This window comes from Chamaea fasciata, unplaced genomic scaffold (genome assembly GCF_029207755.1).
Source record: "Chamaea fasciata isolate MVZ Bird 193981 ecotype frontalis unplaced genomic scaffold, bChaFas1.0.hap1 SCAF_24, whole genome shotgun sequence".
NCBI classification, from domain to species: domain Eukaryota; kingdom Metazoa; phylum Chordata; class Aves; order Passeriformes; family Sylviidae; genus Chamaea; species Chamaea fasciata.
Window position 1 is genome coordinate 6,044,190 of NW_027094109.1, and position 14,991 is coordinate 6,059,180.

Consider the following 14,991-nt stretch of genomic DNA (forward strand, 5'->3'; position numbering starts at 1 on the left):
GATTGCACAGCCCTGCTGGCAGCCGGCCCCGCCGGGCCCGGGGCTGCCACCCACCGGGGAGGGGCGCAGCATCCCGGCGCCCGCTGCCCGCGGGATGCGCCACGGACACGGCCGTGCCACGGAGCGGCTGCTGCTGCGCCCCGGGATGGCGCGGTGCTGGCACGGGAATGCTGACCCGGCCGAGGGACACCACCCCCGGTGCCAGGCTGGCGGGACGGGGTGAGCCGCCTCTCCAGCAAAAGGCAGCCACAGCCTGTATCGGAGCCCATCCCTGGGCTCGTCACCGCCGCGGGAGGTGAAGCCCAGCGGGGCTGACAATGGCGAGGGGAGGGAGGGCCGGGACAAGGACACGCAGCTCGGGGTGCCCTGCCCTCCCCACCGCCTGGCACGGTGGGTGCTGCCCCTGCCCTTCCCTCTCCTCCCTCTTTCCCAAAGGCGGGCGGGAGCGCCGTGCCTCCCCTCGTGACTGCGATAAACATTACACCGAGGCCATTAATGTTTAATGAGGTTTGTCTCCCAATTAATGCGCTTTCCCGTGGGTGCCCACTCGCAGAGCGAGGCGCCCGCAGGACGACACGCCGAGGCCATGGGTGACGGTAAGGACAGACACCTCCCCGGGGACATCTCCATCAGAGGAGCTGCGCTGGTCCCTCCCACCAGGGGGAAACTCTCGGTGAGGATTTGGGGTGGGCAGACGTGGGGATGGATCCATCCTCAGAGCTCCACAGCCCTGTGGCACATCGGGGCCAGCTGGTGTTCGGCTTCTGGGGTGATTTCTCCTTCCAAGCTGCTCCCGGCAGAGGGCTGTGCGGTCAGGCAAGGCAGCTGGAGAGGTGACACGGTGACGAGATCACTGACATGGAGAGGGGTTTTGGGGTGTGTCTGGTGCGAGGGCTGAGCCTCAGGGGTTGTTCAGTCCTGTGCACTGAGGGGACAGAGACATTGCTGGAGTCTGCAGCAGTGGCACTTCCCGAGGGCAGTGGAGCTGCGTCCCTGGAACTTCACCTGGAGCTGGAAGGCTCCCGAGCATCCTGCAAATGCAGCCTGCAAGTGCATCCCGTGAATTTGCCATGGACGTGAAACCTCCTGGGGTGAGACCAGGAGTCTCCTGGCTCAGCTGAGTGCCAAGGACGTCACAGCACTCTCACAGTCCTCGATCCTGGTCTCCCCCATTTCACGTTGTGAGGACATGGCTCTCACTGAAGTTTCTCCTCTTTTCAGAGCAAGTGCCCGAGCAGGGCCAGGACAGGTTCAGCTACGGTGAGTGTGTGCCCCTGTAGGCCGGGGGCTGCGGGCAGGGGACGGGCAGCCCCCTCCCGCTCTGCCGTGGGCTCCGTGCTGGGCTGACAACTCCCGGCTCTCCTCCTCCCCAGACTATGACACCATCCGCAACGGGGGGCTGATCTTCGCCGTCGTGGCTTTCGTGATCGGGCTCCTCATCATCCTCAGTAAGTGCCTGGGTGGGCCGGATACCCCTCGGCGCTGCCCCGTGCTGCACTCAGCCCTCTCCTCCGGCCGGGAGGGGGCTGGGGGTCACCAACCCTGCCCCCACAGCACCGGGGGTGGGCACAGCCTGCCCCCAGGGCTGCCTGGGAACTTTCCATCCAGGCACGCTCCCAGCACAGGGCGAGTTGGGAAGGAGGCCACGTAAATATTTAGTGTTTCCCTGCCAGCACCAGGGCTTCAGAGGGAAGGTCACTCATTAAAAATAGCAGAGAAAAGTCTGACATTTCCAGAGAGAGGAACCAGCAGTCCCCGAGCCCTGGAACCTCGGCAGCTCCCGGACTGACCCAATGCTAGGTGTGACCCTGCCAGGGTGTTCTGGCACTGCTCTGTCCCAGCACCTCTTCATACAGGGTGGCTGCAGTAACAGCTGCTCCAAGGACGGTGCCACTAATTTTAGGGAGAAAACCGTGAAAACCAGCAGCATTTGGAGTCATGGGGCAGCTGGAGCAGGAGCCTGTGGCTGGGCAATGCCAGGGCTGCGGGGTGGGTGTGATGGGTGGGGGAGGCCCAGGCTCAGTCGCTGCTCTCGCCCCCAGGCCAGCGGTTCCACTGTGGAGGGAGGAAGAAGAGGAGGTGGGTATTGCACGGTGCCTGTTCCAGTCCTGCCAACTGACAGGGCCGGGGTCCAGCCCATGTTCCCCCCTCTCTCAGCCACACTGCCCAGCCTAACTCTTCTCCCTTTGCTTTTTGCTCCGCAGACAGGGGAACGAGGAAGAGCTGTAGGTGCAGGTAGGAGGCTGCAGCTCCTGCCAGGCTCCCTGTGCTGCCCAGCGATGCTTTGGGGTACTCGTGCTCCAGGGAAGCACTTCTGGGGGGTCTGTCCCGGGAGGAGAGGGGCTGGGACACGCTGGCCATGTCACCCTCCCTCTCCCTGGTTCCAGAGCTGCAATGCCGCCGTGGAAGCGGAGCTCCAGCCGAAGCCCAGGAGTCCTGGCCAGCGGCCACCCCTCACCCCGCTCCAGTGGATCCATTACCCCGCAAGGCCAGAACGCAAATTACCCTCGTGCTTCCCCCTCTCTTAGAGCCAGCAAGAGTTCCTTGGCTAATAAAGTTCAGGTTCCTTGAGGTTAAACTGTGTGCCCGAGGCGTTTGAATCGCCCACTCTCCTGGCCCGGCGCCAATCACTTTTCTGCCCTGCAGGCGTCTTCCACCACAGACCCAGGAAAGGTTCCCGCAGGCTCCTCCGAGGCACGAGGCGGGCAGCCGCCTCCACCCTGGGTTTGCTCCGGATGTTTCTTCTCCCAGCTGCAGGTCTTGGATCCTGCCGCGCTTGCCTTTCCCTTGGGATGCCCAGGAAGGGGCTGGGGCTCTTTGTGTGCTCGTGTCTGGATGGGATGGGGTTAATTCTCTCCCTGGCAGCGCTCGCGGTGCTGGGCTGTGTGTTGGGAGCTGGGAAGGTGTTGGGAACACTCCAGTTCTGGCTCCTGCTCCTCCCACAGCAGCAGCGCTGTCCCTTCAACATCCACCTTAGCAGCCCAGGGGTGGGCAGGACCCCGGCAGGGGACACGGCCAGGACAGCCCCAAACTGACCAAAGGGATTTCCCAGACCAGGAGACACCTTTCTATGCCCAGGTATAGAAAGAAAGGGAAAGGAGGAGAGAGGGGGGTGTTCGTGAGTGACAACATCTTGACTTCCCGGGAAGTCAAGATGTTGCGCATCACCTGCGGATGGCAACTGAGGAATTTCAGCCTTCTGGGTCTCTTTCCCTTTTCTTGTGCTCACGCTCCCCCTGCTTTCACTTTATAGACTGCCTTTATCTCGACCCACGCGTTCGGGAGATTTTCCCCCTTTTTAATCCCTCCCTGCCCTGCTGGGGAGGGGAGTGGTGGAGCAGCTCAGTGGGCAACGGGTGTTGCACAGCACAGCACAGCACAGCACCTCAGAGCGCGATCCAGGCGTCCTTCTCGGCCAGGAACGGGGCTGGGACGAAGCACGGAGCTCTTTGGGAGCTCTCGACCGCTCTTAGCTTCGGATTCAGCCAGAAACGCCTCTTTCAAAAAAAAAAAAAAAAAAAAAAAAAAAAAAAAAAAAAAAAAAGAGCAAAACTCTCCCGCAATTGGGCGGTGAGTGAGTGAGGAGGGAGGTTCGCTCTGCGCGCCGAGAGCTGGCCCGACACAGACACCTAGTGACGGGAGGGCACAGGGCCGCCTGTCCCCCACCCTGCCCCAGCGTCCTCGCCCCTTTCCCTGCATCCGGGGGCCTCGGGGGCCTCGGGGCACCCCGAACAAGCAGGGAAGGAGGGGTTCAGGGAGGGATGCAGCGGGGAGCTCGCTCCCAGCCTCGTCAGTCTGGGGGTTGCTTGACCAGGGAATGGTTTGGATGAGAAATCCCAACTCAGGGGGTTTCCTCCCCTCACCTGAAGCCACTGTGGTTGTTTGGGTCTGCCCTCAGTGACCCCGAGCATCCAAGCACAACTGGGATGGAGGAACCAAACCCCTGGGTCCGTTTGGGCTTCGATCGAGGTCAGACATTGACAGAAAAATAGGATTAGCTGGGGGAAGGTTATTAGGCAAAATCCGTGCAATTTGTCTAATCTGAGGTGCTTATTTAACACAGTAAGGAGATTATTTTGGAATATAATTTTGACTTGACAGTGACCCACTAATAAAGACTCGTTGCAGCTTTGTACAGCTCAAGCAGGGACAGGAGTCCTTCAGCCAAGGGAGAAAATGGTTAATGGTTAAACTTGATGGTCTTGGAGGTGTTTTTCAAATTAAATGATCCTGAGATTCTATGAGAAGTGCCTGTTTAATGGCACAGAAGGGTTTGGCCACACCGGACTGCCCTGCCCACACCTCACTGAGTGTGGTGGGGCTGTGTCCCCCAAAAGCAGGAGCTGGAGGTCCCAGCAAACAGGCAGGCAAGCAGCAGGGTGTGAAATGAGCCCGTCCTCAGCAGGTTCCACACCCCTGGGGCCCAGGGCTGCCCTCCCTCCCGGCTCCTGAGGGTGCCAGGGCTGCGCCGTGCCCTTCACTCCCCGCAGACAGAACCCCCGTGGCTCTGGGGCCGGGATTACAGGGAGTGAAAAGCCGTGTCTGGCTCCCGTGTGGGATCTCTGTCTCGGCACCAGATGGCATTAATGGCATTATTCTGCACGACTCGGGGACACCCACGTGTGCCCGCACCTGCACAGCCCCACACCCCAGCCCGAGGCCTGGCAGGGCTGGGGACACTGACAGGGGGACAGTGGCAGGGCAGGGCACGCCCCAGCACTCAAACCCTTGGGCTGGGTGTGACATTTGGAGGCAGGAGCTTTGGGAGAGGGCAGCTGGGGACACCCCAGGAAAAGGCTACCATGTCTCCTTCCCCCTGCCACTGCCCCATGAGAGGCTCCTGCTCTCCCAGGGTGAGTCACTGTCCCCATCAGAGGGTGTCCCGGGGACAAGCCCAGCCCCTCAGCCCTTTCCCTGTGCTCCCTGTGCTCCCCGGCCTTGCCCAGGAGGTGTTTGCCTTCTCCCCTGAACCAGGCAATCTCGGAGGATTTCCCTCACAGCCCCTTGAGCCATTAATCTTCTCAGAGTAAATCTTTTCTGCGGAACAAAGGGGATTGGGCAAATAATACAGTGGACAACTGGAGTGCCCTTTTCCTCTGGGAAGGCTTCCAGATCCAAACAGCTTCCCCTTGGCGCTGGCTATTCCCTGTTCGCTTCGCCGGTCTCTGGATGGGCAGGTAGGACGGAGAGGGGCCCTGCCCGGCTGTGGCTTGGCCTGTCCCTGTGCTTCATCCCTGACTGAATTTGGGGAGATGAGGCAGCGGGGCCAGAACCGGAGCAGCAGCTGCCAGCACTGCTCCGCCGTGCCAGGGACGCATTTCGCCCATGAGGAAACACGAATGCAAAATGTCTCCTCGTTAGTTTAAAGAGGAGAGCAGCAAATGGTGACTCAGGGAGCCAGAGAGGAACGCTGGAGAGAGGAGAGATGGGCCGGGCTGGCAGGGAGCCAGCCACGTGCCTCGGCCTCCCTCTGCTCCGCTCCCGAAAAGGCAGCAGCATCCAGCAGCACCTCTGCAAAAACAGCATTGCTCCACGGGGATTCTCCCGGGCTGGAATGATCCTCCAGCCCCAGGAAATGACATTCCAGCCCCCATGTCCATGCTGCACATGCCCCACAGCAGAGGTGATTAGGGAGTAACTGCTCACACGCAGACGGCCGGGGGCAGCGATGCTGTGGGAGTGCAGCCCGGGGATGGACAGGCTGGGTGGGCCCTCCCGGTGGGATTTACAGTGGGATGCACCGTGGGATGTGGCTGGAAGCAAAGGAGGGTCCCCATGAACCCAGTCCGTGCGTGCCAGTACCGTGCCTTGGAATCACAGAGGTCGGAAAACACCTCCCGGACCATCCAAGTCCATTAACCAACGCTGCCAAGGCCAGCACTAAACCATATCCCCAGGGGTCACATCTGTACACATCTGTCTTTTAAATCCCTGATTTAAATCCCTCCGCCTCTGTCCCGGGCAGCCTGTTTAGCCCCTGGAGCTTGCTAAAACTGTGCTAAGCCCCTGGAGCTGGCGAGGACGGGGACCCCGCTCTCCTCCCTGCCCCGGCTCCCCTCGCCGAAGCCCCCGAGCCCCTGTCCCCGTTCCCCCGGTCCCCGCTCAGCAACGGAGCGCGGCGACACTAGAGGGAACCAAATCCCAGCTTCTTGCCGGGAAAGAGGCTTTTCCTTGGGAAGACGAGCATCCCGGCTGCCCGGCAAGGGATTCGGGCCGTGGGCACGGGGGACGCGGAGCCCTTGGCAGAGGACAGAACCACGGGATGGTTTGGGCTGGAAGTTTAAAACTGTTCCCCCTTTTTGTGTCACTGTCTGTCCACAGTCACAAGCGCCGGGGATCCCTTATGGAAACGCAGCTGTTCGTGCAGTGCACGACCCAAAGGGCTCAAGCAGGATGTCGTTTTTGGGTACCTTGACCTGCTGGCACCTGTTTGTCCGTGGGTTTGCAGCCTTTTACTGAGGCACAAGCCCCTCGCCACCTCCAGGGCGTTCATCCCCCACACTCCGTGTGGCAGCCGCTTGCTCCGGGAAAACTGAGGCACTGGGGGGCTGCAGACACAGGCAAACTGGGGTCCTCCCCCCCCTCAGCACCCACAGAGGGCCAACCTTGGGGTTGGGGGCAGCTGGGGAGGAGGGTCAAGGGGGTCCAGGACAGGTTTTGCTGGAAGGAATCCTACCGGGCATGCCCAGCACTTTTCCACCCAGGTGTGCCCAGCAATTAGCTGACACCCACCCAGAGCTGCCCACCGTGGTGGGACTGGGCTGGCAGCCGTGGCTGTGCAGGACTCAGCCTTTGTCCCCGTGGGACAGGGTGTCCAGTGCGGGGTCACAGCGGGCTGGCCCTGCTCGGAGAGGTGCTGCCGAGGTAAGTTGGCGACGCGTGGGAAGCGCTTTGTGGCAATCGGCTCGCGGCAGATAAGTAGCCCTGTTGTTCTAATGATCGCTTCCTCCGGGGATTTGTCTGCGAGGGCGGCCGAGGCCGCGGGGCTGGGGCCCGGCGGGAGGTGAGGTGTGCCCTGGCCGGAGGGATGCGGGGAGCAGCGCCTCTGCCCAGCACGGGGCACAGCCTGCGGCTGGGGCTGACCCCGGAGCTCTGCGGGTGCTGTGCCCACCCTCCTCTCGGCTCTTTTCCCCTGTGTGCCTGCATGGAGAGTGGGTTTTTCGAGTATTCGTGGAAGAATTGCCTTTAGGGGAAAATACCTCGCTGACTAACGGGGTGTGTGAGCACGGGACACTGCTGTAATCCCCGGAGCGCTGGGGAAGCCTGGAGCTGATTGTAACTCTGCCCAGAGGCAGAACAAATGCCAGGGGAGGGGGAAATTGAAGGGGGCAGCTGTTTTCAAAGGGCTGTGGGATGCCCCGTGCCCTCAGGAGAGGCAGCAAGACCCCCCCCTGTGCAATTTCTCCCGAAGCCTGCTCGGGCTCAGAGCTGTGCGTGGGCATGTGTTGCTATAATTTCTCCTGTGTCTTGTGCGGAGTTTGGGCCAGGGAATTAATTCCTCAGCGTGAGCTTCACCTTTGAACCGTGCAGCTGGGCTGGCTGCTGGCTGCCTGTGAGCAGGGCAGTGGCTTTAGGGAGAGTGAGACGGGCTCCTCCTCTCTGGCCTGGCTTCCTGTGCTGCCAAAGCACAGGTCAACACTGCCCAAATAATTACTGTGGAGATTTCCTGCCTTTCCTCATCACAGCCACACGAAGCACACGACGCAGTTCTGGTTGGTAGCAGGACACCAGCTTTCAGGGCTGAAAGCTCATGCAAAGGCGACACACAAACGCTTCCTGTGTGCATCCAAACACGGAGCTGTGGAGAGGCTGATGTGCCCGAGCTGTGGCTGGCTGCTGGGCACGAGCAGAGCCCCAGGTGTGGGCTGGCAGGAGCTCCTGTTCCGGGAGCTCTGGCTGCCTGCCCGGAGCTGCCAGCCCCGCACGTGTGCCCGGGCTCAGTGAGCTGGCAAAGGGCCTGGGCTGAGCCGTCCGTGGAGGAGCAAACAGGGCAGGAGTGAACGGCACAGGCGGCTCAGGGACTGGCCAGGGCTCCCCGAGTGTGACCGGCCTGAGTGCTCACACTGCCAGCCCTAAGGTTTGACTCTGGTGCTGCTTCCTGCCTGGCCAGCAGCTCCTGTCCTGGAGGAAGGAGCCCTTGGAGGGGGAGGTCAGTGAGCTGAGTTGATTCCCTGAGCTGGGTTGATTCCCTGAGCTGGGCATGATGAGGAAACTCACGAGAGCTACTGAGCAGCCAAGGGAGCTAAAAATGAACGGGCGAGCAGCATTTACTCCCCCTGCTCACATGCCTCACACAGAGATCCGTGGGGCCCCGTGGGTGCTGTGCCAGCGAGTGCCCTGCCAGCCCACGCACCCCCGCTCCATTCACTCCCAAGCGTAGGAGGGTACCAGTCACACCTGAGCCCGATGCTCCGTGTGCTGCTTTGCCAAGTGCTGTAGCAGGTTCCGGGCTGGCAGCTCGCTGTGAGCAGGCTGGGCCGGGCTGTGCTGCCATCCTGCAGCAGCTGCCGGGGAGGGAAGGGGGCTGATGCCTGGCATGTGGCTGGGGCTCCCCAGAGCCCGGGCTTTGCCGGCTGCCTGGGCATGGGCCTGCATACCAATTGCCCTGCCGAGTACCGGCGAACATCTGCACGGCGGTGTGGGTGGCGATTGAAATGCACCCTCGGCTCCTGGAGGGGTGTGTGGGCACCGCGTGCGCATCAGCTGCCGCCTCTCGGGGCGCCGGCGGCGCGGCCAGGGGTGCGAGCGCCACGTGCCCGCGTGGGACGGCGGTGACACCCACGAGCCGCTGAGGTGGCCCGGGAACGGGCTGGGGAGGGGGCGGTGACGGCGCTGCCGAGCGCCGAGGGAGAGGAAGCACATCCCTGGGGAGGAGGAGGAGGGAAGGCTGCGGTGTGTCAGACCCGCACAGCACGGGCACAGTGTTGGTCCCTGCTCCTGCTGCTGGCACTGAGGGGTTAGGTGGCAGTGGCCTCATTGAAATGACAACTCGTGTGGGTGGCCTGGAGCAGGGAGGGGACACGGTGTGGGCATGGAGCGTCCTGGCAGCTTCTCTGCGTCCTTTGGCCGTGTCCCCTCTCTGAACTGGGGACCTCCCGCCCACGGGTACCCCCTCGGCGAGCTCTTCACGGGACTTCCAGGTGGGAAGGCTTGCAGTGAATCCCCGAGGGCTGGAAATGGCGGAGGGGCTGTTGTTTTCCCAATTTCCGTGACAATAGTTGCGTTCTCAATTAAATCTAAACAGCGCTTTTTAAAAAATCCGAACGTAATGTTTTTCCTGCTGGTTGTTTTGTTTGAAATCCGAATGCTTTAATCTTTCTTTCTGTTTATTTTCCAACAAATTGGGCTTGTAAAGGCTGTTTTGGAAAGCAAAGAAAACCTGCTATAATCACTTCAAGAAAAGACACTCTGAATGCTCTAACGGTCCAGACAAATTGGCTTTGGTGCGACTAAGTCTTGGGGAGTACAAGGCTCGGCTTGAGCTAAGCCTTGCATAAATACACCCCAAAGTAAAGCATTAGCTGGTATTATGTTTGTTGTTTGCTGGCTGGAGGGATGAATGTGTAATGAATCTGCTGGCCCCGTCTTGCTTGTGTCCCCCCTCATGGGAGCAGCACGGGCTGCCGAAATCCTGATCTCCCATCCCCAGAAGTGTCCAAAACCGGGCTGGACAAAGCTTGGACCAACCTGGTCCACTGAAAGATGTCCCTGCGGTCTGTAAGGTCCCTTTCTCCCCAAACCCCTGTATTGCTTTTGTCCCTTGGATGCTGGACGGGCGTGCGGGAGGCCCGGGGAGCAGGAGGAGTGCCAGCTGCGAGTCCCGGGCGGCTCAGCCGTGCTGCTGCACCGCAGGACAGGGCTCACCTGGGGCAGGGCTCCGCGGTGATGGGGATGGGGAGCGCAAACCGCGCTCCGGCCGCGGGGCTGCACCGGGGCCGATGGATGGCTCGGGGGCGGCCGGTGGGTGCCGGGGGCTCTGGCAGCCCTTGCGCACGCCGAGGAGGAGGAGGAAGGGGCTCGGCCGGCGGGGGCCGCGGCCGCCCCCAGCTCTGCGCGGCGCGGGGGGGGCGGGCGCGGGCGGGAGCCCGGCCCACGGGCGGGAGCGGAGCGGGGCGGAGCGGGAGCGGCGCTGGGCACCTCAGCCGGGCTGGCAGCGGCGGCAGGAGCGCGGCACGCCGGGGCACCGCACCTCCGCAATTGCGCCGCAGCCCGGGGCCAGAGCTGCTCTGTATGGCATGTGGCTGGTAACTTTTCTCCTGCTGTACTCTTTGCCGAAAGGTACGTGGGGACCGGCGCGGGGGCGGCGGGGGTCCCCGGCAGCGGGACCGGGCGGGCGGCACGGGCTGCGAGCTCCCCGGGGCTCTCGGTGCTCCGGTTCTCGGTCCCACATCTCTCGGCGCGCCCTCCCCGGGGTCCCGGGGCTCTCGGTGCGCCTTCCCGGGCTCTCGGTGCGCCCTCCCCGGGGTCCCGAGGGTCTCGGTGAGCCCTGTTGGGGTCTCGATACGCCCTCCCCGGGGTCCCCGGGCGCTCGGTGCGCCCTCCCCGGGGTCCCGGGGCTGTCGGTGCCGCGCTCTCGCTGCGCCCTCCCCGAGTGCCCGGGATTGTCGGAGCGCTCTCCCGGAGCGCTCTCCCCGGACGGCGCGGCGGAGCGCGGGGCTCGATGCGCGCAGCGGGGCCGGTCGGGGCCGGCGCATCCCGGAGCGGCTCCGCGGCCGAGCGTCCGGGTCGGCGGTGGCAGCGGCCGCCGGGACCTCGCACCGACGGGCGCAGCATCCTCCGGCGGGGCCGCGCCGGGACCGAGCGCTCCGCGTCCCCCGAGCGCTTCTCAGCCTGATCCGGTCAGCGGGAGAGACCCAGCGATGCCTTAAAATTCGCATCCTTCCCCCTAGGAATGCTGTGTGAAGTGTAACCCAGCGGCTTGACATCAATCAGATTATAGATAAATCATATATGGGGGGGGGGGGGGGGGGGAGATGGGGAGAATCATGGAACAAGCGTGTCAAGGAGACACACGCTGGAAGATTGCAGATTAATTTAAAGTTGGGCATTAAGTGGATGCTGCCCACATCCAGCGAGGTGATACTCTAACCGAGTCTCTGCTCTAGATGCAATTAAAGACAGGCAGGAGCTGCGTGGAGCACGGGCACTTAAATCCCACTGCGTTTGTTACAACAATCGATCCATGTTACATAAAGGAATTGCCCATTTCCGGATCTGCGGGAATTTTTAATTATGTTTCTGTAATAAATTACCTCTTTGCCCACGACCCGACCTGCGGATGCGGTGCTGGAAGCGCCCACCTCTCGGAAAATTGTCTGCTCGGAGGATGTAAAATGACATTTGCCCTAATTATCGTCTCTGACATTTGAGAACAGCGAGGGGGAAATTTTAGGAAATGAGGAAAGTGAAAGAAAGGGGACGGAGCTGCTTCCTTGCATGAGACCTCTCTTGCTGCCCATTGCATTACCCCGTTAGCTGAATGTTAATCCAATGAAAAATATTTACTGAGGTTTAATAGGGCACCCTGTCCAGTTGTGCGGTGATGATCAATTATTCCATCAATTATTAATTATGGAATAGCTGCTTTATTCGAGCTGGGGTGAAGCTGCTTTTGGGAGCTTTACCCAAAATCGCTATTGTGCTTCAGATCTGCTGAGCTGAACGTGCCAGCGTCTGCTTTGCTTACATTTGCATTTTTTACTGTGCTGAAAGGAAAAAAACAAACCTGGAAACAAATAACCGTCGAGGATGCCATGATTCCTTTCGACCCCCAATAGTCAAAATAATAGAGAGCTGCACCGGTTTATTGCTTTTTGCATCTTTTCAGCCCCAGCTTCTTGGAAAAGGGATCTCTTCCCACAGAGCTATCTCTTTGGAGAAGAGCAAATTAAAAGCCTCCATTAGCACAACTCCTCGTGGCCTCATTTTACATTTTATTTCTAAAAAAAAAAAAAAAAAAAAAAAAAAAAAAAAAAAAAAAAAGAGAGATATCTTCACCATCGAGCAGTCCTGGTAATGCAAAGTGTTAACGTGAAGCGGTTCCAGAGAGAGGACAGCAATACAATGGAAGTTTCATTAGAATAATAGGATAAAAAAAAAAAAGAATTGCTTAATGCATGATAAACCTTCCAGATACTTAATATTTCTGAGCATCGAAGCACATCCTTTTAACGTGCTCCTGCTGTAGAACAAGAGCTCAAGTAGAAACTGAAAGCAGATAAACATTTGATCCAAGGGACCCCTGAAGTTTAGAAATCCCTCGATGGGCTGTAGCTGCGCTTTTCTGCCCCTGTTTATAAAATAAACAGAAATGGGCGGTTGGCAAGCGGCGAGTTGAGCAGTGAGATGGTCTGGCAGTGCGAGGGAGAGCAGCCAGGCAGAGGGGAGGCTGAGCGGTGTGATGAGGAACGGACTGGTCACAACTGAGAGCCTGGGAGCCAGGGAAGCGTCTCCCTGTGTGATGTTGCTGGATGGCTCTGCCGCCTGATTTATATTGGCATTATATTTACATGATGTTCCCGCGTTGGGCGCAGCGAACGGTGCAGCTCGCGGGTTTCTAATCTCTCCCATCTCGACCCCCCAGTGTGGCACAGCGCTCGTTTGTCTCTGAAATGAAACATGGAAACCTCATTAAATGCACGGAGGAGAAGCCTGCAGTGCTCAGCTCCTCGCCGTGCCCGGCGCTTGTTTATCCTGCCAAAATTCCCCAGCACCAGGAGCCACCATGGCGGCTCGCCCAGAGCCTTTACCTGCGCCTGCCATGGGCTTTGCCTTGGGATGGGGAGCGGGTAAAGGCAACCCTGATGTTCCCGGGCGTTTGTCCTCTGCAGGAAGAGGCTGTGCGAGGGGCGAGTGCCAGGGATGTGCTGTGGCATAGCCCTTCCTGGAGCTGGGGGCTGCCCGGGAGCTTGGGCCATGGCTTGGGGCAGCCGTGGCTCCAGCACCTCGGTGTTGGGGGGCCGGGATCTCTGCCCGCGTGCAGCCCCGTGCTGGGGGGTTGGATGGGCAGCACTCCGTCCTCCTCTGGAGCAGCTGGCGAGCCGAGGGCAAGGATGAAGCTGGGAGTCTTTGTGGCAGGGATTCTGACATGGCAGCACGCGAGGCTGAGCCACGCCTCGGGTGACATGGAGGCACCTCACAGCCGAGCCGGCAGCACGTTAATAGGTGTGACCTCCATGGTGGGCACCAAGGAGCAAGGCGCTCAGTTGTTGCAGTCGTTGCCGTGCTGCTGTTTGGGGAGGACGTGCAGTGGCAGCTCTGGGTGAGCTGAGTGTTCCTCGCCTCTGGAATCTCGGTTATAGCCAGCTCCTTGTCTTTACATAACCGTGGGTTTGAGAGTCACCCTCTCCCTGCTCGTGGATCCAGCAGAAATATCCCCCATCACACGCAGGGCTGTGTGTTTGCCGCCATCATCTGCCAGCAGAGCCGTACCAAACATTTAGGAATTCCATTTCCAGGCTCGTGTTCCTGCCTGCTCCCAGCTGTGCCTGGGAAAGGCTGCGGCGGCTGCTGGCCCTGAGAGGGGATTGAACGTGGCTTGGAGGGGACAGGGAGGAGGTGAGGAGCTGGCAGAGCTTGCCCAGAGGTGTTCTCCTGTTGGCTGCATGGTGGGAGTCCTGGTCTCCACCTTGCAAAGCCACCGAGTGTGTTGTGATCCATTGGGAGCATGGCCTGGCCATTGAGGAGGGAGCCCAAGGCCAGGCGTGTGTGGCCTCTGGTGTGTCCCCTTGCCCACCCCTCATGCTCACTCGTTTGACCTCCCTGGGGACACAGTGCTGTCACTCTGGCTGGGTAATGTCACCAGATGTCCCCTTGGGGCCTCAGGCGCTGTGTTCAGCATGGCCAAGGCATGGAGGTGGGCTCTGGAAGGGGAGGGAGAGGCCCTCACCTGTGGGTCCAGGCTGAGGGTCCCCAGGCTGAGGGGCCCGGGAGGTGGGGCAGGGCTGGGGGATGTCCAGCTCTGGGTCAGCCCCTGTGTGGATGGTGTGGTGGGGCTGGTACCTCTCAGGAGCTGCCACGGGAGGAATCCAGCCAGGAGAGTGGGTTTTTTCCCAGGCAAGGGTTACAGCCTCAGCCTGGGTGCTGTCGTAATTGCTGGAGGTGGTTCAGGCCTTAATTTCCATGCAGATTCGTTAAGGAGCAGGCGCTTGGAGCGTGTTTGAGCCGTGCCCTTACCCACAGAGGACCAGAGGCAGGTTCTCCTTTGCTCCCTCTTTGCTTTGTCAGGTCGGGAAGGGCCGTGGGGCTCGAGCCAGAGGGGCTGTGCCAGCGGGGTGGGACCCGTGTGGCAGCCAAATTGCAGTGCCAGGGCAGGGAAGATGCTGTGGCAGGTACCTGCCACAGCTGCTGCTGTGCTGGGCACCAGCTGAACGCCCCAGGCCCTGCTTGGCATTTCCTGACACGATTTCCACCCTCCTGAGACCCGTCCCTGAGGGGCACAGCCTGGGGGAGTCACGGTTTAACCCTTTGGGCTGGGACACGGTGGGGAGGTGACATCCCGGAGGATGTGCTGCTCTGCCAGCACCTCTGAGCTCCCCTTGGAAGGGACCAGCCTCGGCCGCTTCCCTCCTCATCCCTTCCACGGGGCTGGGAAGTGCCACTTCTCGCTCCATCAACTCCAAGGTCACTCCCTGCGTTAGCACAAAGGCTGCTCAGGGTGTCCTGGCGATGAGGGCTTGGAGGAAGCTCGTTCCTTCCAAGGGGAAAGCCGGAGGCTGCTCCAGCGTTCCGGCCCTGCAGGCAGTGTGTGATGGGATTGCTGTCCTCTCTCCGGCACGGAGGAACGATCGGGACCTGCCACCTACCTGTAATTCCGGTGCGTGCCAGGCTTTGGTTCCCTTTCTCCTTGAACAGGGCAGGTGTCAAACACCCTTAATGAGGATAATAAATGAGCTGCGAGGTGGCCATTAGCCTGCTGCTCTCCTCAGCATCCCTGCAGCCCGGCTCAGCCGGGGGCTGGGGAAACCCTGGCGGCCCCTCCAGCCCCTTTGG

At 60.7% G+C, this 14,991-nt stretch overlaps 2 protein-coding genes across 5 annotated transcripts in view; both read left to right on the plus strand.

Annotated features, from left to right (window-relative positions):
- Positions 1 to 302: 302 nt before the first annotated feature.
- FXYD2 (FXYD domain containing ion transport regulator 2) lies at positions 303 to 2,578 on the plus strand. 2 transcript variants are annotated; one of them, XM_066203674.1, is made up of 6 exons: positions 303 to 390; positions 1,222 to 1,260; positions 1,374 to 1,448; positions 2,043 to 2,079; positions 2,205 to 2,235; positions 2,388 to 2,578. In XM_066203674.1, the coding sequence occupies exons 1-5, from the start codon at positions 318 to 320 to the stop codon at positions 2,227 to 2,229; spliced, it is 249 nt and encodes an 82-aa protein (XP_066059771.1). In that variant the 5' UTR covers positions 303 to 317; the 3' UTR covers positions 2,230 to 2,235; positions 2,388 to 2,578. The 2 variants fall into 2 exon arrangements, with proteins under 2 accessions (XP_066059771.1, XP_066059770.1); XM_066203673.1 differs by lacking the exon at positions 303 to 390 and adding an exon at positions 488 to 596.
- A 7,593-nt stretch (positions 2,579 to 10,171) lies between these two features.
- The window catches only part of DSCAML1 (DS cell adhesion molecule like 1), a 91,647-nt gene continuing 86,827 nt past the window's right edge, over positions 10,172 to 14,991 (plus strand). For all 3 annotated transcript variants that reach the window (XM_066203668.1, XM_066203669.1, XM_066203670.1), the window contains exon 1: positions 10,172 to 10,278. In XM_066203668.1, the coding sequence (XP_066059765.1) occupies positions 10,236 to 10,278 (43 nt within the window). In that variant the 5' untranslated portion in view covers positions 10,172 to 10,235. The remainder of the gene's footprint in view (positions 10,279 to 14,991) is intronic.